Below are 27,587 nucleotides of genomic sequence, written 5' to 3' on the forward strand. Positions count from 1 at the left end.
GGGCTGTCACTCTTGACAAATACAGTTGCCAGCATGTGGCCAGACCATGTGTAAGCTGTTTTACTTATTTTTTTTTTTTAATACATATATTGCTCGAGTTGCTTCACAGCATTCAAGGGAAAGGGTGACTTCTTTTTCCTCTTTTGGGACAGCCAGAAGCTGTGCCGTGAGCAGATGTCAGTACTATTTTCACCCAGCTCCCCTGACGCTGTTGCTGAAGACATTTGCTCCTAGTCTATGGGTTGCTGATCACATGCCCGCCAAACTATGTCTCATGCCGCCGGGGTCAGGATTTCTGGTTAAATAAGACTCGCCACGCGGCGTTGCTGCCATTGCTTTCCCACTAGTTAATTCCTGGCTAAATCCCTCCTAAATGACAGAGGTCTTTGCCCTGAGAATGCCTGCCATGACATTCTTTTGGTAACACATAAGCAGCTCACCATTTTGGACCTGGTTGGGAAATTTCCACCAGTTTAAAAGAGATATTTGGTTGAGATTGTTTGGTTTTGCATGTGTGAAATGTCTGGATTTTTTTCCTTGTGTCTGGCAGGAGAGTTGCTGTTAGAGAATATTCATACACTGATCTTGCTGACTTTCCTCAAGCTGTTTTTATTCCTGCCACTACTCTATCCATATATTGCTTTTTCCCCCCTGTTCAGACTAAGACAAGAACAATCTCTTACACGCCTCAAACTGTGAGGAGGATGGGTATGGTTATTTTTGTGGCTGACTGAGCATGAGACGCAGATGTTGTCCTGATGCGCACATGAACCGTGCCTGTGCAATGCCAGGTTGATTTTTCTCTCTTCGCCTTCCTCTGAAGCTTCTGACACAGCCCATGGCTCCGGGAGGAGATGGCAATGAGGAACAGGAACATAAGCAACATTTCTTTGGAGTTTGATAGCAGGATTTCTTACCCCTGCTGCGTGCCTCAAGAGTGACTCCAGGCTTGGCTCCGCATCTTGCAAAACCGATTTGGCATTCTTAGGAGAGCTGATGTTTTTGTCTAGTTGGAGCTTTTGATAAATGTTGGCACATCTGATTTATTGCCTGACTTGGTTCCCAAGGAGACCACATATGCAGCAGTCTGAGATAAGCGGCTTATAACGTAAAGGTGAAAGCCTTAAAATATCAGTGTCCCTTTCTCTGTTTCCATTGATAGTGAGCTCTTGCTTTTCCCCTGCTATCTTTATTTCATTCTGTTATCAGAGGATTAAATACTTCGTGTTGTGCTGAGGAACCTTTCTGTCTTTAGAACCAGCTGAAGTTATAAATTCAGTTGAATTTTCTGTTATCACTCTCAATGCATATTTCTTGAGCATAATGCCAGTGTCTCTTATTCTGCGGCCTGATGACAGCCATCGTGCTGAGACCCAGAGCTGGAAGACCCCCAGATCGCCGTGGATCGTGCACACGCATGCGTTTGCAGTACTACCCCCCATCAACACCATGAGAGTAGTAAAGGGCGGCCTGAGGGTACAGCTGGGTATTGGTGGGGGCTGAGAAAGGGGTCTTCTGGGGGCAACAGCCTGGTAGCAACTTATCCCGGGGAAAAAAAAAGGCAAAAAATAAAAACCCCAAACCCAAGCAAACAAAAAGCCAGTTTGCCAAGCATGAAACACTTGTTATTTAACATGAAACAATTACTGGTTTGTGTTTAAAAATGGGAAGAGGAAGGAATCAGATTGGAAGGTAGTGAGGGAGGCAGAAGTGCTCCTGCTTGGCTTGGGGAAGTAGTCAAAAGCTCTGGAAGCATGGGATAGCTGTCTGGCAAGATACTGGGGTGTCCAAGGAATAAAGACAGTCGTCTCCTGAAGCGTGAGCCAAGGCTAAGGGATGCATGTGAGTTAGAGGGACCAGCAGCCTGCTCAAGCATAGCGATACGCCCAAATCTGAGTGGCACGAACGTGCTCTCTTGCTCAGATTGGCATGCCCAGACATCACTTGACAAAGCCAGCCTCCCCACCTCTCCAGCGAGAGGAAGGGTGAGTCTTGTCAACTTTTCATACACCTTTTTCCCCTGAGCACATTCCAGCAGGTTCAGCACCTGGGGTCAATTTGCGAAGGTGTGCACAGGCCTTGCAGGCTTGATGGATTCGCCCGAATAAACTTGTACTTTATACTTTCCCTCCCACTGCTTTGTTATGCCCCCTCAGAGGCCACATCTTGCAAACAGCAGCCTGCCTTGCAGGAGCAAAAGAAACAGGATTGTTCTTGACACTGGTCTGTGTCCTGACCAACAGCCCAAGCGTGTGGTGCGGTGGTGCCTGCGCCGTGTCTGTCGGTGGGCACCGCAGCCCCACCGAGCCTCCTCTGAGACCTAAAGCACCGGGTCAGGCTGTGATCCCTCCGGGAGGGTGTTCTCCTGTCTCTTTCCAGCAGTGGCCAGAAGATGATGTCAAAGCTTGTGCAGTTTTTGGTTGAAGGGGTGCTTCTCCCCAGGTGCTGTCAGGCAGAGTTTTGACTTACAACCCAAGCTGAAAGCCCTGTAGCATCGTCTGTGAGTTCCCAGCACTGTTCCCTTTTTGTAACCAAGTCAGCAAAAGGAAAATTACAGTTTCCTGATTTTTCTCCAATCGTGGCATCAGCAGTGGCTATGAAAGCAGCAACCCAATTAAATCGTCATTTAACCGTGATCGTGACTGCTGGTCTGAGCGCTTGCTGAAGGTAAAGCTTGAGAAAGAAGCCGCTGGGTCTGTGCTATGGCATCAAAGCCTGCGTTGGTGTTGAGTTTCTGCTCTTCAAAGTGCATGCTTTGCAGCCGAGATATACTTGGTTGGTGCTTCTTCTCCCTAGGTCATTTGCAATCCGAGGTTGTTTTAAGGGAGTAAATTGGGCCAGTATGAGTTTTTGCGGGGGAGAGGTAAGTGACAAAGAGGGAACCAGTTCTTTTTCTAGCAGAGAGATTTTCAGACCGTAATTAATGTGTCTTCTCCATGCATGCATGTGCATGCACACACCCAAACAGAGCCGTCTTTGATCTCTGCAGGGAGGCTGGGGAGAATACAGAGACTGTAAAATCAAAGTTGTTATTAGGGACAGAGCATGGGGATAACTGCGCTGCTTTCCCTTGGGCTTTGGAAAACGGCAGGCTTGGATCCTCCCGGCATCTCCTGCTAGACGTTACAGTGTAGGGAGGGATGTGACTGCTTTCAGTACTGAAAGGCACTGGGAAGGGAAAGTAGCACTGCTTTGTTGTCAGGTCTGGCAACAGACACCACAATTAACGCCAAAGCCATCAGTGCCCGCGTTTTGAACCCCCTGGCAGGAGCGAGAAGTGCTCAAGTGATGCAGGAGGAGTGGCAGGTTGTTATCAATGCGCCTGCCACTGCCCAAGAGCCACTTGTTATTAAGCCCTACGATTTTTGTGGTTGACTTGCAGCAAGTGCTGCTCAATTTGCTGAGAATCTTCCGTCAGAGTGGCACAAAGGTAAGGGGCAATTCAGGTTCCTGCATCGCTGGCATGTTCGTATCAAATCAGAGTGGGGATCCAGTTAATAAGTTAAAAGGTTTCTTATAGTGGCTGGTGCCAGGTGCTTTTAAGCATTTTTGAATTTTGATTTTCACATTAGGACTGGAAAAAATAATGGACATATTCTGCTGAATATATACTTCTTGACACTTATGAATGCTGCCTTCTGGTAGCAGGCGAGATGAAAATATGTATTTATTTGAATTTTAAATTCTAAGCTACAAAGAAAGTAATTTGGACTTCCAGTAAAATTTGAAGCAGAGTGAAATTCACTTTCAACCTGAGGTCCAGTGAAAAGCAGAGTGACACTGTGGAAAGTCTTGTGATGGGGCCTTTGCATAAGAGCAGATTGCTTAATTTTTTTTCCAAACATTTTAGGAGCTCATTAACATCTGAGTGGATGCTAGGGTGAATCCGCAATAGCTTTCACAATCTTCCCTCAAATGTGGCCCTGTGTTATTCCATCTGCATTTTTAACCAAATAATTCTCTGATGGTGTTTGGTTTCATCGACCACACTGCGAGGAAACGACTGCAGCTTTGGTGTTCTGCTGGTCTAAACCCATTTACTTCTCTCTATGTCCACTTACACAGTGATGAATGGAGACAGTAAGTGAAGTGGTCAAAACAAGTGGCTCTAAAATGGTTTAAAAATCTGTCAATGAAAGGGCCTGGATTTTGTGTCCAGCATAGTCACCTAACACATAATTTAATACACAGTTTTTGAAGGTGCATTCTTAGTCTAGTTTTGAGCATAGAGCCTATCTATGCTGTCTTCAAATGGTTTTGGGTCTCAGGCTTCTCAGCTAGCGTGTTGTTCTAGCAACACTCACCATGAAGACGGGCACCGTTCACATCCAAAGCAGCCTGCTGCGCGCTATCTTGCAGCTCTTCCGTTGCCAGTCTCTGCTGAAAAACTTTTGGGCATGTTCTATAAACATCGCAGAAATAATAGACCAGATTCATTCTTGTTAAAGCTTTGCTAGTCTCAGAACGAAATATATACTTGTACTTTTCTAAATGAAGACAAATAAATTGGTAATAAAAGAACGGCTACTGATAAAACCTGCAGAAGGTGTAGACAAAGGGTGTGTGAGCTTTGGATCCCCAGTTTGCTCTGTGTCCTTTGGTCCAGAAACTGCCTTGCTTGTCTGGACAGTCTGTTGCTGGAGCATGGCATTGGCTCTGAGAGGCAGACAGACGATAGGAAGAGGCAAAATGAGATTAATTGGAAAAAAAAAAATTCTTATTAGCCTGCTTTTGTGTATGGAACTGTCAGATGTGCCCAGTAGACACAGGACCAGTTGATCTTTGGGTTTGTATTCCCATGTTAGGATGAGCATCCCAAACCACCTGTATTTCCAGCATTGTCTCCTCCGCTAGTGGAAATTTCCTATTCCAAAAGCAGCCATATGCTAGAGTGGGATGAACTAATAAGCTTCTGCCATGGCACAGCAGGGAAGGAACCTAGCGTGGCTGCAGTTACGTTGGAGCGATACTGGGTTATTTTTAATTAGCACTTTCCTCCAGGAAATAAGTGTAGTCAGAGAAATGCAAAAGATTAAGTCTTTTTTTCTCAGTCTTGCTTTATAGCTGCCTGCACAAATTTCTACATACGTTGACATGCAGATGGCAGTGCCTGAGAGTGCTATGGTGCTAATTTCCCTTGTGTGGCATTACCCAGAGACATCAAGCTGTCAGCGTTCAGATGACTCAAGAAGTGAAGCATCAGAGATTTTGTTTGGCTTCTATTTGACCGGCTTTGTACCCTGTTGTTTTTTTTCCCCTCGCTCCTGTCCAAAATGTGAGGCGTGCTTTCTAATGAGAAATCAATAGAGTGCAGACTCACTTTGTTAAGCTTGTGTCACGCATGCAAGATGACAAGAGACACTGCAGACAGCAAAGCAGCTAAAATGTCCCCTCGGCTAATAGCTGCTTGGAAATGCTGATGCTTTTTTGATGCATAGCAGTTGATATTTCCTGATGAGAAGGGGGAATTTTGGGTGGTGCATCAACAACTTGGAGTTAGTTTCACAGGAGATGTTCGAGGCAGGCATCCTACTTTTCTCTCTTGTCATTCTTGGATTCCGCATAAATTGCAGAGCACATCTTTCAGTTCTAGGAATGCTGTATCTATACAGGTTTGGAATAACCTGTTTTCTTTGTAGGCTTTTTATGGGTATTTGGCTAGAGTCCATATCCACTTTGTATGCTAGAGCAAGAGAAAAACCTAGTAATGCAGTCGAAATCCAGAAACACTGGCATGGAGAAGGATTCTTGCTTTAAGTACGAGATGATAGAGTGTGTGCTGGAAGAGCTGAGTATGTTCATAGACTTGCAAATGCCTGTTGGAATAGGAAGAAGTGATCTGTAGCTGCAGGAACAGGCACAGCTCGATTCTCTGCTGTAGTCTTGGAACTGAGGAGTCTCCTCTTCAGGCTTTACCTCTGTTCAAGCCAACAGTGCCGTTCCCTTACCGTCCCTTGGCTGCTTTGTTTACAGTACGAGTTCCCTGAGCCGACAAGTCGCTCTGCTCGTACAGCTTCTTGCACAATAGGTACCCGTGGTTGTTATACTATACTAGCCTGCAGACACTCCCTAATCCAAATAATAGCACACAAAGGCTGTTTACTCGGGATACGCGCTGTTCCTTGGGGTATGCTTTCAGAAACCACACAGACTGCAAACGTAATAAAATATGTAACAATGACCTCTCATGACAAAGTAATTGGGTGATTTATAATAAATGACCGTTTTACTTGACTTTAAAAAGCATGCCAGCTCTTGCATGCCGGAGAGAAGAGCAACAAAGAAAAGCTTAATAATTTCTGTCTTTTATCATAAGACTGTTTCTCAGATTCAAACCCTGGGAGTCCAGGTTCTGTCCTAGGAGAGGTGACCCATCTGTCATCTGGCTCGAAGTGGCTGAGCTGCATTCCAGGCTGTGTAAGGAGAGAGTGTCTTTCAAGTCGAACCTCCCTCAATAATCAACATATCGGTTTGTACTGATAGAGATCACATACTGAATTTCATTACCGAATGATGCTTACCAGGGTCCTTGCAGCATGCTGTCTGCTTGGCAGCTGCTTTGCATCCTGGAGTTGGCTGCAGTTCAATGGTAAAAGAATTCTTAACTGTCATTGTAAAGCACTTTGGGATGAATGGCGTTACATAAAAGATTATGATGAAGACTATTTAAATGTGCTTTTTCTAGTAAGTCTTATTTAATATGAAGGAAAATCAATTTATTACTGTCTTCTATGACTTTCTCCTACCCCCCCTGTTAGTATTGTGCATTGCAGATTACACATTGCAGGAAAGAAAATGATTGACCATCGATGGCAGCATGATTACACAGATCCCTGTGATTTAAAAATCAAATCGAAGTTATTTCTTCTTGGTGGCTTTTGGAATTCTGTTTCCAAATGTTTTCATCCAAACAAGTCTGTGACCCTGAACCTACAAGTCTGTGTTACACAAGAGCTGCAGAGCCGCTGGGAAGAGGCCTGGTACACTGTGTGACCGATGGCCCCCAGTGGCAGATGCAACACCATGGGCATTAAGGCTGGCTGCATCGATTCCAGCTGCGCTGTCAGTGCCGGGAGACTTTGGAAATCCTGCAGAAGCACTGACTTAGGGTCTAAGATTTAAGACCCTTTGTCTGGTGTTCAGTCCCTTCTGAGTTAAACCAGGTCTGACTAGAGACACTGAAGTTCTTTAATTACTTGCCTTGTGTACCTTAATGAGCAGAAGAGAAAGGCCTTAGGACTCAGTTCTTGTTTTTCAGCTTTGTGCTCTGCTTTTGGCTTCATTGGCTGCCCAGCAAAGATCACATAAAAATGTCACTGTGAAATCCTTACCAAAGGTGACAACAGCTGCCCAGCTTTTTCTGTATGAGACTGACTGTAGATCTACGGGGAAGTTGAGTCCTGCTGATACATTCGTTCTGCAAGTTATCTGTCTTAATGTTCAGTATTATTATATGAAATGCCTTGCAACCATCACTTTCCAAATGATTTACAACAGATTCCAGGGTTGTGCTACAGCATATCTATCAGGGAAAACAAAAAAAACCCATAAAGTAGAATCCTGAGTTGTTTTATTTCAAACGAAGCTTTAGGTGCAGTGAAGTACTTGGGAGAGTTTCTAGAAATATTGATCTGTTTTTGTGCCAGCTGTTTAGTGTTAAATATATCTATCAACCTGGAAAGTATCTCCCTACACAGAGTGATCCTTGGAAATGTAACCCAAAACATCAGGGCCCTGTGAAGAGGGAGCAGTGGCTTTGCTGCAAACTGCTTAGTCAGTTCTCTGTTAGTTTTGGATAGAAAGAAGTAGCCCTAGAGATGTTTGTTTGATAACATTCATTACAGCTGGAGCAATAGCTGATGCTTATTTACTTTGTATATAATACCTACAACTTCTTTATTGTTAAAAAAGGAAAAAAAAAGAGACTGAACTAACTTAAAAGTTGGCTCATTTTTCATTTCAAGCTGATGCCTGGTTGAGATGAACTAGCTCAAACAGGCCTGTGTAATTAAAGTCGTTCGTAGTAGAACTTCCAGTTCCATGTGTACAAACAGATAGGGAGCAAAACCAGAATTATTGACTTGCTGCGAAGAAATTGCAGTCCTCTACTCCTCTGTGGGATAATACCTCTACAGCCAGCTCTGCCACTGACAGAGTTGACTTGGAGTTGGGAAGGTTGTAAATGGCAAGCGCTGAACTTGCAACAAAGCAGAATTATGGGAATTTTGAGTCATTGTGCTACTTAAACAAAAACAATGAGATGTATTTTTAGCTCATCAATTCTGTTGGAAAGAAAATCTCTGTGTGAGATGTCACCTTGCCAGCTTTCAATCCTGTAGTCACAACATGACCAAATTCATGCAGCATAGAAATCTGGCAACAAAATGTGATGTTGTGTGATAAGAGAGTTAACTGACTAAACACCTCTAAGACTGAGAAACTGCCAGGTTTGTCAACCTAAAAATGAGGTGGTTTTTTAGGGGGTCTCTAAAACAAAATGGTAGTGGTAAGAACCTAATTATTGGACTAGTTTAATACAAGTACAAGATGCTATTTGATTGTTTTCATTATCTGTTATCATTACACATCCATATTTGTTACGGCCCAGAAGACTGTGTAGTCCAAAATTTTTATTTAATGAGCAGACATAACACAGGATATCAAAGCAGAATGTACACATATACACACATGTACATATATATACCAATATACATTTAAACAATGCAGAAGAGGTAGTACCGTTAATTAAGAAAATATGCAACATGCAGTAAAATTACTAAGACAATTCACGTCTGCCTTCATTGCACCTCTTCCAAGCATCACAAGAGACTCTAGAATGATCTAATGCAGCACTAATCAAAATTTAAAATGTAATCTTTTCTCTTATATGATCGTACCTTGAATTTTCTTAAGATGATCCTTCAGGTGACTAGCTGAAGGGGGAGACTGTTTAGTTCATAAATTAAATACGATGGCTGTAACAACTCAGATGAAGAGCTTTGAATCCATTACTTCTTACAGGAACCAGATTGTCCATGCACTTCAGAACGTAAGGTTAGGCACAAACACCAAATATTTAACCTGATCTTTTTCTTTCTCTAAAAAACCCTAATCAGATGACTGAGTTCTGTTTGGAGAGATGCCTACCCTATAAAGGGAAAATATAACACATAAAGCTGGATGGATTTTATTATTGACCTTAAGAAAAGCTCCAGTGTAGTCTTGAAGTTCTATTAGATATTAAATAACTGCAGTATTTAGGTTTTATTGGGGGGGGGGGGGGGCGGGGGGGAAATGAACTTGATCTCTACAGAAACATGATCCTAAAAGTATTGAAAGACAAGGATGGAAGGCTCTGTAAGATAGCTCCCGAGTCCACATTCAGGAGCATCCTAGCATGCCTCAGATGCCAGAGAACAAGCTGCTAAAGCAGGAGAGCCAGATCACAGAGCCAAAGCTCTAACATTTTAAGCCACTTGTTCAGCAACTCTGTATATTCCAAATAGAAGCTCTAGGCAGTTTCAGAACTTTGTCAACCAGACTGACTGTTTCTTAAGATTTTTAAGCTGTACTTACAGCAACTGAAAGATGTTGCTCTGTGCATACTGTTTTAGGAAAGGAGAAAAAAACAAGTAAGAAGGATTAACAACTGTTAAGACTTAAATGTAAAAACCAAAACAGACCTAGACTTCAGTAAATGCACCTTCCATCTGCATTTCCAGATCTAACCAAGGCGTATGTCTAGTCAGAAGACACACACTAGGTAGACTGAAGAGTCTAAAGAAGGTTACAGTGAAAGAAGAAGACGATCCCTTCTTTTTTAAGAATTGTTTTCTAGATTTCCTGGTTTCCTGTATTGTTTAAGCTCTGATGAGCCAGCAGGATAAAAAGTGTCCAAACCAAACAGCAATGCAATGAACCTAGGGAAGATACTGTAGTATATTGTAGATAACATTTATCTGATATACTCCTCCTCAGACATGCAGGATGTATCTTCATCTGTGCTTTCCTCCAAATCTGGCAAGTTGCCCCAGAGCAATACATTCACACCTGGTGGGAAGGAGGTAAGAAGACACAGGAGGGGGAAAAAAAAAAAAAATTTTTGGATTGTGACCTTATTTTTCAGTTGCACAGCTGTCTATTTTCGGAGAAAATAACTACTTCAACCATTGCAAAACCTGGTAAGTCACGTTCCTGATAAATGTGAAATAGTCTAGATATATTTTTCTTCCAAAGTGATCTTGTAAGTATTGTTGTTCACAGCATAGTTCAAAGAATAAGTCCATGCCCACAGAGGTATTTATATAGCTAATTCATTAGTTATTGATAATCGCCTCATGGCTGATTTAGTTTGAAATGCATTGATCTGAAATACAGGTGACATTGAAAGGTTTAGGCAATAAGTTACTGCTATCTGCGAGGAGGAGAAATGATTTGTCAGAATGCTGTGCGCTCTAGACCCTTGCCATCCAAACAACACCTAGCAGAAGAAACCAGCTAGCGTGAGCTGTAACTTCAGCTTGAGCTAATGAGGATGCAGCTATACAGGGTCAAAGTGGCAACATGACTCACCCAAAAAGAGTGCCCGTTGGACAGCTGCCTAATAGCACAGGAAAGCTATACGTTCTGCTATAAATAGTAGCTGGTGGCTGTGTTTATACTAGTTATAGTATTGCTTCAGAAAATCCTGACGCCTGTCCACAGAAGGGGTAGGTTAAGTGTTCTGATGAAGAGCCGCTTCCGCTTAGCTACTTTGTAAATGAAAATTTCTACAATTACTTCCCCCAAAGTAGTTTGCTAGATTAGCAATGCAGTAACACTTGCCTTGTGCCTCCATATGTTACACTCCCTCCATATGCTTTAACTATATTGAGCTGCCTCCTTAGAAGGAGGATGTAGAAATCAAGATTTTAGGGAAGAGAAGGAAACGTGTTCCTTACCAGAAGGGTCTAGTCTGTTAATGCCAAAGACTGCTTGGCTATGAAACATCCAGAAGTGGCCATTATTGCAGGACAGCAGGCAAGGTTTGCAGGGAGAAATCACATGATAACCGACAATGTTACCGCTAGAAAGAGAAGTGAAATAATGAGCAATGCAAACGCCTGAGCTTTTCCAGTTCAAACTAATGTTAAATAGCCATGGTACCAGACCATTATGTGATGCTCCTATTTTGATAAAGTAAAGGGAACATAGTTAAACAAATATCTTAAATATTTAGGGAACATCTGTCAGGAGTTAGGGAATATCTAAGTTTTAGATCTTTGGCATAGGGAACCACTTAGTAACCTAAATTGTGTAATCAGATTAGTTGACATACCAACAAATGGTGTTGTATTTTTTTTTTTTTGGAAGGCCAATGATTCCGTTGGAATCAAGGTAGAATTTCATCTCGTGCGTAAAATCCATCTGTACAGAAGCACTGTGCGTGGGGGCGTATCGGTAGTAGGAGTAACGAGACTGAGAATATCGAAGCCTTGTCTACTTTCCTAGGTTGAAACCTAGAACAACTACTTATCTGCTTTCTCAGTCAAGTGCTCTGGTGAGACATTTCTGTCTGAAAAATCAAATACCGTGTTCCTATCACAACCCCCCACCGTTTAAATCTGAACAAGGTAAAAGTCTTGATCGTGAAGAAACTGAAGGGATCACCTCCGACAACTGTGAGCTATTTGAGAGTTGTTGTTTTTACTCTTAAATATCAGGCATTAATAAAGAGGATAAAAGAACTCCAAGAACTTTAGTGACAGCATGTTCCATCTGCTAGCAACAACTAGATCTGCCAAGAGGATGTTCTATTAATTAGAATATGAGTAACTACTTCTTGCTGCGGCCTTATTCACACAATTATCTCAGTGTTGAAGCAGACATTTAATCAGGCAGGTGGCATGCAAGATTTCCCATATACTCAGACTACTGACAAGGTTGTCACATTTCCACTTGGGACTTGCACAGAAATAGACTGGCAGCCGTGCCCAGAAGTAGTGGGCTGAGTTTCTATCAAGCAGCAATAAATTTGAAATAGAGCATGCAATCTGTTCATTCATCCCGTAACTCTTGCACCGCACTAGTCCGCAGTGAGAAGGCTAAGCAGGACTGTGGCGGGCTTGAGGAGGTGTCAGTGTCATCGAACGGCGCTCTTACCACTTTAAACATGCGATGTTCTTCAGCTTGCATTTGCAGATCTCAGTAAAATAGCAGCTTCCGATAAAATCAACAGTACTAGATGGAAAGAAAGTAAAAATACAGTTTAGCTGCGGCTGTGATTACAAGGGTAATGTTTTGGTAATACAGGTCTGAAGTCACAACAAAGTGATGTTACCATTACAGTTTTGTGTGATTTTTTTTTTTTTTTTTAAACTTTCCCAAGACCATACCATTGCATTTTGCTGTCAGCTACCAGCCACGCTCATACGGAAACAGAGACACATGTGGCATTACATGACTGTATCGTCAGTCCTCTCAAATTAGACCAGAAAGCACTGCTGCTCTTAGTGCTTACGAGCACTTGCGCTCTCGGGCCCTGCTGCTGGCTGTGTGGCCCCATCAGTCAGAAATCTGAGCACAGACGTCGCCCTAGTTCCTGAGAAATCAAAAGCTAAGACTGCAGAACAACAGCTTAAAGGCTGGGATGTCTAAAACCAAACCTTTGATTTCTTATCTCCTTTTTAACCTGTACTTTCTTATTAACATGTTATTTCGCAATCTTATTTCCTTACTATTCAAATATTGTTATGGGAAAGCAACACGCAACCGACCTGGAGGAGAGTCATTCTGGAACCAGTGCAAGATCAGGTTTGTTCTGTCTACAGGTATTTGTTTCGAATCCTAATCTTTGCTTAAGGAAGGAGCCGGAGGAACTCCCCGTGGCTTCCCGAGCTGATTAAATTAGACTTTGATTTGCCAGACAAGGGCCAGCCTTGCTCTCGCCGCCCCACCAGGGCTGAAGGAGAGCCCGGTGGAACTGGAAACGGAGGAACGGGGTGAACGGTGTGCTTTGGGGCCGTTTCCCTGGTGACAGCGGATTTTGTCAGCGATCTTTAGGGACCCACCGGCCCAGCGAGGCCCATGCGGCCTTGTCGGCCCCGGCTGGCCGGTCACGGCGGGGCAGGCCGCGGCCCCGAGGCTGACCGGCTGCAGCGCCCGGGCCGGCCGTGCCCCGCCGGGAGAACCCCGCGGCCTGTGGGAACCAGCCGCCCCCCGGCGCCGCTTACCCCGAGGGCGGGATGTCGGTGGAGTAGAGGTCGGTGTCGGTGTCCGCCAGCAGCACGGCCTTCATCCCCCGCGAGCTCAGCACCTGCTGGCAGAAGCGGCAGCACAGCACGGCCACGCACCGGTCCTCGAAGGTGCAGCTGCTGGCCGACATGGCGGGCGGCCACCGCCGGGCCGGGCCCCGCCGCCGCTCGCCGTCCCCTCCTGTCCCGTCCGCCGCCAACGGCCACGCTCCCACCTGTCAGTTTGAATTCCCGGCCTCAGCCTCCCATTGGGCGCGGGAGTCCCCGCCCGCTCGATCTGATTAGTGGAGAGCAGCGGCAGGACCCGCCCTCCCCTTACAGGCCGTTGGAGGGGACTGGTGGCAGCACCCCTACCGCCTGGGTATTGGTGGAGGGGCACGCCCTGCCTTGCTCCCATTGGTCCCACTGGCAGCCTCTTTGCATGACTCGCCCCGCCCCTGCGCAGTCCTTGGGGCGGAGGCTACTGCGCTCCGCCGGGCCCCGCCCACTCCGTCCTAGCGGGGCGGTGCTTACGGATGCCAGGCGGCGGGAAAGGGGGTGGACCCAGCTGCGAGACGGAGCCGTCTGGTTGGTCAGATCGCCCGTCGGTCGCGCCTAACTCTTTCCGCCGATTGGGCGGGCCGCACGGCGAGGCGGGGCGGCGGCGGGCCGGTGAGGGGGGAACCGGGTGGCGGGCGCCAGCGGCCGGAGGACGCCCGGCTGCGGGAGGCGGCTCCGCAGCGCCCAGGTAATCGCCCCGCCCGGCCGCTGGGCCCCCTCCCCTCCTCTGCCAGCCCGCCGGGTGGGCCGCGGGCCGCTCCCGCCGGCCGGCCCCGCCGCCTTCCCCCCCCCCCTCAGCGCGGCCCCGAGGCGGGGCGCGGGGGCCTCGTCCCTCAGCCCCGGCCCCCCCCACCCCCGCCCCGGGACCCCCCCACGCTTCCTCTCCCCGCCGCCCTCATTGTTCTTCCCAGGCGGGATGCGGATCCGGCGGGTGCCGTGTTTATTTATTTCTTCCTCCCATAGGCGCATCTTCCGCGGGGGCTGCAGCCTCGCCCCCTCCCTTCTCCTGAAAAAAAAAAAAAAAAAAGAGGAGGAAAAAAAAAATTAAAAAAAAAAAAAAGAGAGAAAGGGGAAAAGTTGTGTCCCGCCGTCCCCCCGCGGGCAGGTTCCCTCTGCCTCGCACACGCCGGGCTGCTGCGGGCTGGCTCTGCCCTGTGCGCCGCCGGGAAAACCTTAAAATGACCAAAAAAAAAAAAAAAAAGCGAAAAACTGCGGATGGAGCCGCCCCGGTGGGGCCGGGTCTGGCGAGGCGGGGAGCCGCCCGGGGCTGGGGTGCAGCTGGGCAGGGGAGATGCTGCAGCCCGGCCCTGCCTGCTGCGGGCGTGGAGCGGCGCTTCTCCCGGCGCGGGCTGGTTCCCTCCCCTCCCTCCCCTGGGACCCCCCCCCGCCGCCCCCCCGGTGCCGCAGGAGCCCCCCTCTCCCCCGCGGGGCTGGCTGCCGGGTGGGCGTTTTCCCGGGGTGACCTGGCCGCTCTGCGTTTCTCACCTCATGCCGCTGCTTAAAGGGCGCTTTGCAACGTCAGGGCGGCTTCGGTCCCAAATTTCGGCTGCGCATTTCGTGACCGCTGGCTGCAAGCTGTAATTTTCTAAACATATGTCTGTCTATTTTTTTTTTATTTATTTATTTATTTTTTTTTTACATTTGCAGGCGAGCAAAGCAAAGAAAAACGGCTTCTTGTCCTCCGTTCCTGCCAGCTCGCTTGGGATTTGATTTGCATCATCTCTGAGCCCGTTTAATTAAAAAAAAAAAAAGAAAAAAAAAAAAAAGAAAAAAGGCAAGGCAAACCCACACAAAACATGTTGTGCGGAAGGACTTCCACTCCCTGGCTGTGCTGCTAGCGATCAGGAAGAGCCTTTGGGGGCTGCAAGGTCTCGCCTGTCTGATGCTGCTGCTAAAGGTTTTGGTGCAGGGAGACAAAACTGCTGCCTCTTCCATCCACTGATCTCTTAACATCTGCATTTTGCTGCTGCTGTGCTCCGTCTCACACCCTGTCTCCATGGACTGATTTTTGATTTTTTATTTTTTTTTTTCTTTTCCCTTTTTGTTGGGGGGGAAGGAAGAGCGGCAAATCAAGGCATCGCATTGAAAGGAACGAAATTGCATTTCTGTCTTGTGTTCTGGTGGATCTGTTTTGAGGTTAATCTTTTTGGAAAAGAAAACATGACGTCGCCAGCAAAATTCAAAAAGGATAAGGAGATCATAGCTGAATATGACACTCAAGTTAAAGGTAGGAATGGCTTTATTTTCCTCTCGTTTGCTATTGCAGTCCTGACTGGCAATCGTAGGAGTTCGCGGTAGATGTTTGGGTGGGGATGGGGGAAATCATTTGCAGATTGCCTGGAATTTGCAGGGCTTTTTCGTAATGCAGTGCTGGATCTGGTTTGCAGTGCTTTTTCTCCTCCCCACGGGGTAGGTTCCTGCAGTGGTGTTGCCATTTTAAGGTATCGCGGTAAGGACTTTTTTACGGAATATAACAAATGAGTTCTGAGAGATCCATATTTTTTCTGTCTCCCGTTCTGAAATACGGCTTTGCGTTTGAAATATGAGAGCCAGTTAATTGCTTTTTAATCCTACTCCTATCATGGGAATCCTTTAAAAATCTGTGCAGTGTCAGAAGAGCATATTTCCACTGGTAGTAATGGGGACTGGGCTGAGGGTCTCTGTAAAGCTGTTTGTGCCAGAAAGTTCCATTCTTCAGGATTTTGCTCTCGGTGAGTCGCTAATATCACTGCCAGGTTTTTCTTACTGCGCTCTTGAGCGTAGCACCTTAAGCTTGCAGCGTGCGTGCATGCACACACATACGTGCATGCGTCTCTAAAGGAATAAAACCTACTGCATCAGTGTTATTCCCATCGGCGGGAGGAAGGCAATAAGGAGTCAGAGGCATATTTGCAATGATGGTGCAAGTCTTCTGCAGAATTCACTTGGCTGGCTTTCAGGCTATCATGTGCCTTAGGCAAAAAAAAAAAAAAAAAGATGGGGAAATGTCTGCTTAGCTGCTTATTTCTGCAAAGTTTTCAAGATAACGCTTATACAAAAAAATAATGATGGCTTGTGCACGGCTTGATATATCGCTGTTAGGAAGTGATGAGATTCAGTGATTTATCTACTCGGTTAAAACTTGCTTGGTATGCTCATACCACGCAGGAAAGATGGCCTTCGGGCAGGGTTGATTGAGTTAAATCAATGCAATTTAAAAAAAAAAAAAGTGATTTAAATCAGAGTAGGAAACCTAAATGAAAACTGACAATTAAAATGTTGTTTTGCAATTATGTGCTTGGTTGTTTTTCCTGCTGGGGGGACTCCTCACTGGTCATAAATCATTGAAACACGTTGTCCTACGAGGTGCGTGTGCTCCACTGACCCTAGTGCTCTGTACCAAGAAGTAGTTTGGACATTTATGTTAAAACTGCTTATCTCATCAAACATAAAGCTGCATAGGAGTTTATTTTGATTTTTTTTTAAAAGAAATTTTAGAGTTCTTAAAGTTAGAAATGGAGAAGAGTGTGTTTCTTTTTTACTAGTTGAGTTTCTATTCCCGTTTTCTAGCTATCTTTGATGGAAATGGGAGTTGAAGTCAGTGTAAAATTAGAGGCTTGTATGCTCTTTCATTATTTACCCCATCAAAATGTGCGCTTGTAGTCACAATATTTGGGGATTGGATGCCATAATAAGAAACAAGGCTTTAGAATTAGTAAAGCGCATCATCTCACCTCTCAGTTTTTTTGGTGCATTAGAGAAGAACAGAAATCTTTCCCTTCCTTTTCAAAAAAGAGACCAACAAGATGGGTAGGATGGAAATGAGCCTTCGCTGGGTGCAGAGACCATTGCTGCCAAAACTCAGTTCATCTCTTCGGGTGCTTGTGCAGAGACCTGTCAATCAGCCTGTAAATGTGGTCCACAAAGGGAATGGTTGTGGTAGCATATAGATTTATTTATTTATTTATTGCTTTTTTGCCTTATAAAATGTTCCTATTTTAAATATGCAAGATTAAGAAGACCGGAACTGTGTACGTGGATCATGAGGAGCTGGGAGAAAGGGGCTTCCTTCCTGAATTAGTGGCGAGGGCAGCGATGAGTTTGTCTCGGCATCGGGATCTTTGTCCCTCTCGCAGTTCAGCCCTCCCTGCGCGGGGGACCCCAGAGGTGGCTGAAATACCTGTGACAGAACGGTCACAATCCTCTGCCCCGTCACCTCAGGGGAGCTCCCCTTCTCCACCTCCACCCTTCACAACCTGCTTTGACCGTGGGCATCGTACCCTCTGCTTTTTAGGTATCAGGTTTGGGGGAAGACTTTGAAGTTACACGCTCTTCTTAAAATGTCAGGAAGCTTGCTTTACATCTCGTAGAGACCTTGGTTCTGAGTTGGGCAATGGTTTGGCTCTATGGGGAAGCTCTCGTGAGCGGTGAGACCTCTGGCCTCTCCAGTTCCAGAGATGTGCTGGTCTCTAGCGCAGAGGGAAGGTGAGGTGGTGCTACAGACACGCTTAAACCCAAAAGTGGTGCTGCCTAATTATTAAACACACTGTGGTCCTTACTTAAAAATGTTGGTGTCCTCGTCAAATTCTGACCTTACTGTGGGAACGGCGTAGAGGTGGTGTTAACTCTGACTGGGAGCTGTTCGGTATCTTGTCTCTTCTCTTGTGAAATGATGCCGTGAAGCAGTTGCTGTGGGAGTGAGATGAATCAGGTGTTGGTGTGCTACATAAATTGTAAGGTATCCTCTGTTTCCGAGAGGAGAAAACGATGGTATTTTTTACTGGCATTTAGAAACTTAATGCATTTTTTTTTTTTTTTTTTCCCCTGCTCTCCATTCTGGCTGTGCGTTGGAAACTGTGTTCAGAGGCGTCATTTAAAACCATAAATCCCCAAACATGTACTTAAGCACTTTAAAGTATTACTAATAGAATGACTGAGTAATTAAAAATTTAATAGTCTTAAGTTGTTAATAAAAAACTATTTAGAGCGTAGTTTGGTTATGGTTAATAGATCATTGTTACGCAAAATTTGTGATTTTCTGTTGCTGAATGAACTTGGTCATTTTTCTTGTAAGAGGTGTGTGGGGCGACAGGGCGTTGATGAGTGAAACTTTTTGTTCTCTCGTAGCTGTGAGGTATTTGTTGTCTTCTTCCAACAGCCAGTTCTTTGCCTCTTCTGAGTTAGAGTTAGCTCTGCCCGTGGTTTCTGCGTGCAGCTAATGGCAGGGGAGATCAACACTGGGATGAAACGAGTTTCTGAAGATAACGACTATTTACCTCTTACACATCAGCCTTACTGCGCAGTGGCTGGGGACGTGGAGGCAGCGACGTGTTTCTTCCCAATTACCCGTGGCCGAGGACAGGCTTTGTGGTCTGTGGGTACTGGTGCAGCGCATCCATCCTTGGAGGCTGCTGGAACCAGGCTGGATACAGCGCTGAGTTACTTGGTCTGACCTTCCAGCTGCCCGCCGGAGACTGGGCGGGGTGAGCTCCTGCGTTGTCCAAAGCTCCCCGTGGTCTCTGGTGTCTGGAGGGTCAGTTACAAACTCACCGCCTTCTGCAGCAGTGAATCAACCCGCAGAGGTGTCCGGGCAGGGCGGCTTCCCTCAAAACTGCGTTGACCTTGAGTCCTTTGCTTCTAGATGACGCAAGCCCAGTCTGCCTTGCGTGTGGCTGCGCTGCCTGCACTTGAATGCTTCACGCTGTTGGTGCGGAGAGGAGAAGTTGCTGGTGTTAGTGGGCTCTTCTTGCAAGGCTCGTTGAGAGTGCTCCTCTCTTTGAGGAAACTGCAAAGGCTGCGTGTCATGCGGTAGGAATTCTCCTGACAAGATGACATGGGGTCAGCAGGGGAGGGAAGCGCTGCTTTGATACGTTTCTGTACCATGTGCTCACAAAGATTATGAGTTCTGTGAAGCTGGAAAGGAAGATTCTGTGGGCTCCATATGGAGCCTTTGATATCTCAAGCTCATCCCCTTGTCTGGATTGTCTCTCCCAATTCCTTTGTGCAAGTTGCGGTAAAGCAGAGATAATTAATTTGTGCTGTGCGGTGTGTTCCGTGGGAGATTTGGATGCTGCCTATCTGTGCCCGACCAAGGACTGTCAGCTTCTTTTTTGGTTTAATGTATTAAACTGGAGTGTGTATTTGCCGAGGAAAGACAAGCTGGTGATTTGTTTCTCAACTCTTCTTTTCTTTCTGCTCATGTCCCACAAGAGCCTTTTATTTAATTAGTTTGTATAAAGCTTCAGTAAATAGCTTCATGGTTTGGGCTCCAGAAATTTAATACTGAATTTTTTTTACGCAGTGAGGATTCGTAAGCCTCTCCTGTCCTTGAGTAGTCTCTGGCAAAGGTTAAAATGCAGATCTTGCAGCACAGTCCGAAAAGCGCTAGGAATATGAAAAATGGATGAGGTATTTCATAGCGGGAGTGAGCACAGCACGGAGGTGGCTCTGTGGTTATTTAGCTGAGTGCATCTTGAACAACGAGAAGATGCCTGACGAGAAGAACTTCAGGCAAGCCTCCCAGCTGCTGTCGGATTCGGGGTACTAGGATGTCTACGTCTTTCTTTGTAACCTCCCCAAAATTGCTGATAAGTTTCAGATAAGTCCCTTTTTCTTCTCTGGATTGAACAGCTCATCATTTATTTGGTCTAATTGTGATCTTTTGCCTTAAATGCCGCTTTAAAATGCCTGAAGTGCTGCATGCAAATGTCGTTTGTAGGCTACATCTCTGAGCACCTGGAGCGATGGTTGGCTTTCAATCCCGGTAAGCTCTCAGGAGTGGACCAGACCTTCTCGGTGTGAAAGATCACGACAGCAGCCGTGATGGGGTCAGCAGCTCCGATTTTGGGGATGGGGAGCGTGGTGCTTTTGGTGGTGGTTTGAAACAAAACTGAGATTTCTCTCAACTGTGGAACGTTCTTCTTGTTAACACTGTACATGCGGCGCTCGTCTGGAAAGCAGCTATTTGTGGAAGCATCTTTTGATTTTCGGATCAATAAATTGAAATCACTCTGATGTATTTTGTTGCTAAGCCTGCGCACCTGGGATTTTCAGTACTGTTGACGTTACCTGTCCGTGGTGATGTCCTTTTTGTGGACATCTTCTGTTCGGGTCGCCGGCAGAACGCTACTGCTCCGTTTGCAGATCCCAGCACGGCGTGCGTGTGCTTCGGAGTCGGGGCTGAGCTCTTGGCAACGCCAGTTTAATTCGCTGTGTAAACAGACTGCTCGGCCCCGCACCCTGATGTGGTGCAGTGGAATAGTTTTGAATTTTGAGATTTGAGTCTGTATATATTGGATTACCATTTACGTTGAAAATGTAAAACTACCTTTTAAGGGGTTTTTACAGTTAATCATTACTCCGTGCGCGTAAGTGGTTCCATTTGTTTGCAACAATGCCTTGCTCCAGACTCCAGCTATGGAATTGCTGTCGGATCATCTGTTTTTCTGCAGTTCTTGATAGTGCTAATCCCTGGAGTTTTGGAGCTGGATTGGGCCAGCAAAGCGGCCTGCTGCCAGAAAGGGGGAAGGGGCTGTCGGGAGACTGGTCTGATGTTACAGCAACAGTTTGTGTTTCTTTTTGTCCTATGAATAGTTCCTACTAACGGATTATTAACGAGGACCGGAAGAGGTGAAAGAATGCAGAGTCTTCCTTCCTCCCATCTCCAAAATCCCGCTGTTGCAGACTCGTTGTGTATTGCAGGGCTGGAGACCAAAGCTGACCAGAAGACCTCGGTCCCCTTGAGCGTTGCAGTTTCTTCCAAAAGCAGAAGGAATTGCCGGTGTAGCTCCAGCAGGGCTTCTAGAAGAAGTTCACTAGTGATAGCCACTTGTCCCTGACTCCCACCTGAGGGAGACCCGTGACATTTTTCCTTAGCGCTGAATGATTTCCTTTCCTGGTAAGGGTGCACACTGGTATATTTTCCATTTTTTTTTTCCTGCTAGTTAAGATCCATGACTTTTTGCTGTGTTTTGTTTTCAATGCTTATTAATTTTTGCCCATTTTGGGAATTTACTTGGGAGAACTTATTTGCCTCGTCAACTTTTTCAGCTGTCTTTATGAAGAGTGAAAAATCTGAACCTTTGGTGGGATGGAAAGTATGTTTAAACACATGTTCTTTTGAATCGCTTTGGCTATGCCGTGCACAGTTGATACTCATTACTTATGACTTTATTTAGTTCATTTTTTTGTATGGCTTTTGCAGATTTCATGCTTTCTTTTTGAGAATTTCTACAACATCATGGGAATTCTGCTCTCTGAATGTTGGCAGTGTTTTGTAGGCAACGGAAGCAAATACAGAGTTATGGTTTAATTTGCTGAGAGATAAAAAAGTATGGGAGAAAATGGGAGAAAGGGTCTCAACTTCACTGTAATTCCATCATTAGAGACCGTTCTTCATTTCCACCTTCTTTTTCTTGTTTTCTTCCAAAATAGCAGTATTACAAAAGAAAAACAGGACTTTCTTTTTGTGTAATCTGTAGGCAGTGGTCAGCAAAACTCTTGATGTGAGTGTTTCAAGTCAGAAAACACACATGGATATACAGTAACTGTGTGCAGGAAGCTCAGCTGGTATTTGTTCCAAGTAGATGCTTTGAACCATTTAAAATATTTTTATTTTTTTTTTGCCACCAAAGTAACTATTTACTGTTGTTAAACTCTAACGCTTCTGACCCAGTCATTTTTCTTTCAGCTGATACAGTGAGAGTTTATTGTTGCTTGGAAAAAAAGTAAGGGGTTGGGAATTTAAAATTAAAAAAAAAACCAAAAAACACTTCCTCTGCAGTCTTGGATGTAAAAGGATCGTGTGTGTACAAGAGCTGGAGTTACGTGGGATTGCTGCTCGCACTCGGAAGCACGGTGGCCGTGATGTTAGGATGGCAGCGTCGCGAGGACGTGCGCGTCAGGAGGAACGAGCCCGGCATTTCCCATTCTCTAACCGAGCGAGGCCGCGGAAATGGAAGCAAGTCGAAATGTAAATAAACGTGAGCCGTGCAGGGGTGTGATCTCGGCTGGTAGGCCTGGCACAGCCGTGCGGGTTAATCTGGGCTGCACCCTTTCGCACGCCGCGCAGAACAGCGCAGTGAATCTTTGGTGTAAGCTGCAAGCAGCAAATGCTCAAGTCTAAAGTGCTTTCAGTACGCCGCAGAAAGAACTTTTGTTTCACATTTATTTCTGTGAAATCAGCTGAATTAGGCCGGGAAGCTGCCTTATCCTGTGGCACATAAGCAGCTCCTGGCTTTTTGACTCTTGAGAAGGAGCCAAATAAAGAGATTAACTCTAACCCAAGAGCAGATTTTTATCTACCGCCATGAAGTGCTGATTTGGTCAGTCCTACTAATTTTGAAGTTGGCTTTTTTTTTTTTTAATCGTAGAGCTTCCCAGGAAGAGTCTTTTGGCTTCACTTCCTTTAAGCAGGGAAGGGTCTGGGGTTTGTTTTTGTACTGCTGTTGTTGGATTACAGTTTGCATGCAGAGAGTAAGCCATGGAGCGCTGCAATTTATAGACGGGGAATGCCTGCAAATTGAATCTACTTAAAATAATGCCAGTTGCTGCCTGGGAATTAGTGCCCGACTTTTCCTTCAGACAGCGGTCCAGTCCCACTGCAGGGGCGTGCTGCGATGGTCCCACGGGAACGGGGGGTTTGTACCCGACAGACCTGTAGCTGTCAGAATTGCTAAACTGCTCGCTCGGAACAAGTGGATCGATTGTTTTCTAACCAAAGATGCTAAGCCTCAGTCAATCAAAACGCTTCTGTGTCATTGACTGGTTTTCATAAGGCAAACCCTTCAGGGTAGAGAATGTTTTTCTTGCTGTAGCTTTTATTTGCTACCTGAAAAGGGAGAGGATGATTAGCAGCATGAACTAGTGCTTATTCTATAAGAAGGATTGTTTAGAAAGCCGTTTTTCTGTTTTCTTTGGGTTTTAGCCTCTGCATGGCAGGAGGGAAGCCTGAAAAGCTGCATTTGTTCAGCTGCAGGTCACATCATCACTGATCCCTCAGCAAAGGAGAGTACGTGGCTTTCAGCTTTTGCTGTAACGCGTGAGGGTTCCCCCCACCGCTGCCGTTTCCAGCCTGAGACGCAGTGACGATGGACGGGGTGCCGTTCTCCTCCTCGTTTCTCACCCTCCCAGTTTCCCGTCCATCCTCTTCCCCCACCTCTAGAAACAGTGAGGCAGCTGCTCCAGATCACGTGGCCGATGCCGATGTTTTAATCACCAGCCCGCTCAATTTTGTTCGGAGCGTGTCTGGATACTGTGGTCATAAATGTGATGTTGTCTGCTGCTGATGGAGTCTGAGTGGTGAGAAATCCCAGGGAAACCCAGTTTGTGCTGGAAAGTCCTTCACAGCAGTCGCTCTTTGGTGGTTTAGCGATCTGAATGAAATGAGGGAGGGATTGGCGTTTCCCCGTGGCAACCATTATATTTAGGCGTTAATTGATCCCCTCATTCCCCTCCTCAGCGGGGAGGGAGTGATCCATGCAGGGCAGGAGGAAACCAAATGGATGGACAATTTGAAGGAGCTTTCTGGGCCGTGGCATGTTACATATGATTATGCATTTATTTGGGGGATATTTAAGATGCCTGTTGGATGAGGTTTAAATATAGTGGGATAAATTACTCTTGTGTCTTTGAGGATACTCCTACTCGTTAGCACTTAACTTGCGAAGGTAGGTATTAGGGGAAGTTCCACAAAATGCTTTTCTTTACGCAGGTTAGCACTGGGGCAGTGCTCTTGCTACCCCACTGCTAGGAGCATCTGGTATCCGAAACACGTTTTATGTGATGTTCCTGCTTTTGGGGGGGGGGGGGGGAAGAGGAGTCACTCACATGTTTCATTAGCACTATTCGTTATTAAAGTCTGAAGGAATTTTCTGTAGACACAGGGCTGTGGGTCCAAGAAGCTTCCGCTCCACGGCAGATGCAGTCGCTCTCGCGGGCGGTGCTGTGGCACCGCAGACAGATGGTAGCTGTTGTGCGCTCGCTGCCGTACGGCGGTTCTGCCCCCGTCCCAGTTCAGCCGGGGAGCGCTGTCTGAAGTGTTTTACTCGGAAATCGCCGCTCTGACAAGTTAACTTCTCCTACGGCTATTGATGGCACTGTGAATAACCATCCAGGCAGTTTTGATGAATGGAGAAAAGTGAAGCTTTCTAGAAAAGCGATGCTCTCCCTCCTTGGAAACCTGCCGCGATACCGTGCGCCTACGAAGCAGAGTTTGGACGCGCAGCGCGAAGGCAAGGCAGAGGGAAGTTTACTGAGATGCTAAGATGCCTGCCCGCTGAAAGGGCTGCTTTCCTGACCGCGTTATTTGGCAAATCCACTGGCAGGGTTCCTTGCTTTATTTATTTATGTTAATTTTTTGTCCTCAGTAGATGTCAGTTCAGTTCTGTGGACCATAAAGCAGGTGTGTTTTCGAGAGTCCTGTCTGATGCTTTGAAGGCTCAGGACAGAAAACATGTACATAAGAAGCAGCCATTATTACTGTGGAAAAAAAAATAGTCTCATTTTTTTGTTGATACATGCAGTGGATGTATTAATGCATGATAATGACAAACCATAGCGTACGAAGTGTTTTGTGGACTGCAGGAGTACAGAGCTCTGAGCAGGCCCGCGGAGGTTTTTCCCTTGTGTTCGATAAGCAGTCACTCAGAAATTTAATAAATGAATACCTCTGTGAAGTGGGTTTGGAAAGGAGCCTGCTTTTGCTTTGGTCTCTTTCATTAAAGTAGCTCTTCCTAACTTTTCTGTGTTCTCTCCATCTGCTGAAGAAGGAAGCTTGCTTCATCCCATTTACCCCTAAAAAAAACCAAAAAGTAAGCCCCCAGTGTTTCTGCTGCGATTCCTGTACGCGCCTGCGTCCCACTCAACAGGGCTGACTCCAGGGATGCGGAAAGATGCTGAAATATGAACAAAAGAGTTTGCCAGTAAGCGACTTAAAAGTGTGCAGCTGGAAAAGGGAGGGGGAGAGGGTTTCTGTGCTGCGCGGAGGGCGGAACAAATGCAGCGCTGCAAAGGTCACAGGATACAGTAATGGTGTTTGGATGGAAACTCAACTTGCTCTGAATGAAGTCGTGCTCTTGCGTTTTCCCCCTGGAGCTGAATGTCTAAAAACTCTGGATACTTCTTGTTCTGTTTCTTTTTTTTTTTTTTCCTTTTCTTTTTTTTTTTTTTTTTTGCTGTTGTGAGCTTCCATGAGTTGTGCTATACAAACGAAAAAAAAATGGAGAAATGGAGGCCAGACAGGACCCACACACGAGCTAGGAGGGGCTTAGGTACACTAATCCCTGTTGGGTTAATCAGAGCTGTGACGTTACTCGTTTCTGGTTACTCCACTACAACTGTTTGCAAGTCAAAGTTTTGTCTATGCCAAACAAACATGAAAGGTTTCTTGGCAGGGAACTTCCAACGCTACCAAAGATGCCGGCGCTGCTGACCGGGGTTGTGGGACAAGCTCAGAGCTTGGGCTGAGCACTCTTGGAGCGACTCTTAGACCCCTTGAGTGTTGATTTTATTTCTGGTGCGGTGTGAAGTCTGGTTACTGGTTGCTGAATTGCCTTTTCTCCCTCCGTGTGCTCTTATCCCATCCAGATTGTCTGTTTTCCCTCTGAGGCTGGTTCGATCTTCTATCAGTCCGTATTTTGTTACCTTCCATTACATGATTCATTTCTGCCTGTGATAGTAAATCACTTCACCCAAAATTGTAAGATAAATCCTTTTATTTAGCCCAGTTGTCTAATGCCAAACACGTTCCTATGCATTGCCATCATAATCTTTACTTAGGCTTTGAATCAAATTATTTCCCTCATCCTCATCAGAATTAACTTGACAGAAGATAGCTATAAAGAGCATCCATTAATTTCCACCTTTCACTCTTTCTCCCCAGAAATCTTGGCTAAAAATGCCCACCCTGAACATGCCCCCCGTTTTAAAACAGGGGAACAAATTCTGGCACTGGCCTCTTGGGAAAATCCCTGTAGGTAGAGCCGTCTTTTATGTCTTGAAAGCTGTGGCAGCTGTTGCTAGCAAATGAGAGAGATTTTTGGCTTGGGTTTTTGTTTTATTTTGTTTGGAAACATCAAGTTATCTGCTGGTCAACATACTTTAGCAGCTGGTCATTCTTGCTGTGATTTGTAAATTTGCTTGACTGTTCCTGATTCATTTCTCGCTCGAGCTTAAGGAGTATCACGGTACTAAGGAGAAGGCTCCGGCAGTGTTTCGGGAAGGACCGACACGTGGACGACTAGGTTGGTTTGCTGCTGCTGGAGATTTCTCCAGAAAGCAGCATCTGCAGCTTGTGAAGTTCCATAATAAATACTTACTGTAAGCTGAAAGATCAGCTGTAATTTTCTCTGTACCCTCTTGCCTTTTCCAGCTCGCCGCTCGCATCCTTGCGGTGGTTTTATGATGAGGCTTCACGCAAATAGTTCTCATTCATGCCCCACCCTCTACCAACCCCAGAGCAGCCCGGCCAGCTGCTACGGTTGGGATGAAAGCGCTGCCAATTTGCTGTTACCTTTAGTTTAAGGACTCTGCATCTCGTGGAAGGTTTGCTGTTGTCCTTGGTGTAAGAAGTTATTTACATGTTGCCTATTTAAACACGTTTATCAGCTCTAAAAGATCGTTGCCTCTCCTTTCAGGAAGGAGGTTGCTTTGAAACCTTCTGTGGAGAGGTGCATGCAGAGGGTGACAGCTGCATGTACCTATAGGAAAGAGTTAAGTTTGGAGGGGTTTGGGTTGGGTTTTTCTTTGTTTTTCGGGTTTTTTTTTTTTTGCAAGTGATGAGTGTTCAGCCAGCCTTGTCTGGGCAGTGTGTTGTGGAGAGGTTCTGCTGTGCTTACAGACCTACTGTGACTCTTTGACAGTGACAGTAAGAATGGATTGGGCTCTCTGATGTACAAGGAAAACAGGTTCCTTTTGTTTCCCTGCCTTTTTTTTTTTTTTCCCCCACTCCTAGTCATATGCCTCTCTCAGAGCGTGTTTTGTTAACAAATCAAAGATCCCCCTGAAGCCTCCCTGCACGTGCTTGTATGTTATGGCAAAAATTTTAAAATCTGTTGACCATTAACTTTTTAGAGCACAGATGTTCTCATTTCTTTTACGTAGAATGGTTTTTATCAGATATCTGGAAAGCTCTTTTATTTTTGTTTAATCTTTCAACGTATGTAGTATCTCTTTACTCGGGAGAGGTGAGTTTGTTTTGAAGTACCCCAACAAAATGCTTATTCAGCGCGCTAAAGAGCGACTCAGCTGTACCGTAAGTCTCTTACGGTTCATGCTTTAAATCTAGTTTCGGTCTTCACGGTGACCCCTTGCCTGTCAGTGAAAGCGAGGACGTTAATA

The 27,587-nt window shown here is 45.7% G+C and overlaps 2 protein-coding genes across 7 annotated transcripts in view; one reads left to right on the top strand and one right to left on the bottom strand.

The window, feature by feature from the left end:
• Positions 1-9,898: 9,898 nt before the first annotated feature.
• On the bottom strand, positions 9,899-13,363 carry RUMY1 (regulator of UNG2 and MKLN1 interacting yippee protein 1). The gene is made up of 4 exons (XM_086765716.1): positions 13,212-13,363; positions 12,142-12,219; positions 10,941-11,065; positions 9,899-10,050 (listed from the first exon to the last, which is right to left on the bottom strand). The coding sequence occupies exons 1-4, from the start codon at positions 13,361-13,363 to the stop codon at positions 9,956-9,958; spliced, it is 450 nt and encodes a 149-aa protein (XP_086621842.1). The 3' UTR covers positions 9,899-9,955.
• A 525-nt stretch (positions 13,364-13,888) lies between these two features.
• SRGAP2 (SLIT-ROBO Rho GTPase activating protein 2) overlaps positions 13,889-27,587 on the top strand; it is a 106,401-nt gene continuing 92,702 nt past the window's right edge. For 4 of the 6 annotated variants that reach the window (XM_086765458.1, XM_086765461.1, XM_086765460.1 and 1 more), the window contains exons 1-2: positions 13,889-13,959; positions 14,919-15,498. In XM_086765458.1, the coding sequence (XP_086621584.1) occupies positions 15,432-15,498 (67 nt within the window). In that variant the 5' untranslated portion in view covers positions 13,889-13,959; positions 14,919-15,431. Of the gene's footprint in view, positions 13,960-14,201; positions 15,499-27,587 lie in introns of those variants that run through there. The other 2 variants (XM_086765459.1, XM_086765462.1) reach the window with 2 other exon arrangements.

This window comes from Chlamydotis macqueenii, chromosome 23 (genome assembly GCF_036417535.1).
Source record: "Chlamydotis macqueenii isolate bChlMac1 chromosome 23, bChlMac1.mat, whole genome shotgun sequence".
NCBI classification, from domain to species: Eukaryota; Metazoa; Chordata; class Aves; order Otidiformes; family Otididae; genus Chlamydotis; species Chlamydotis macqueenii.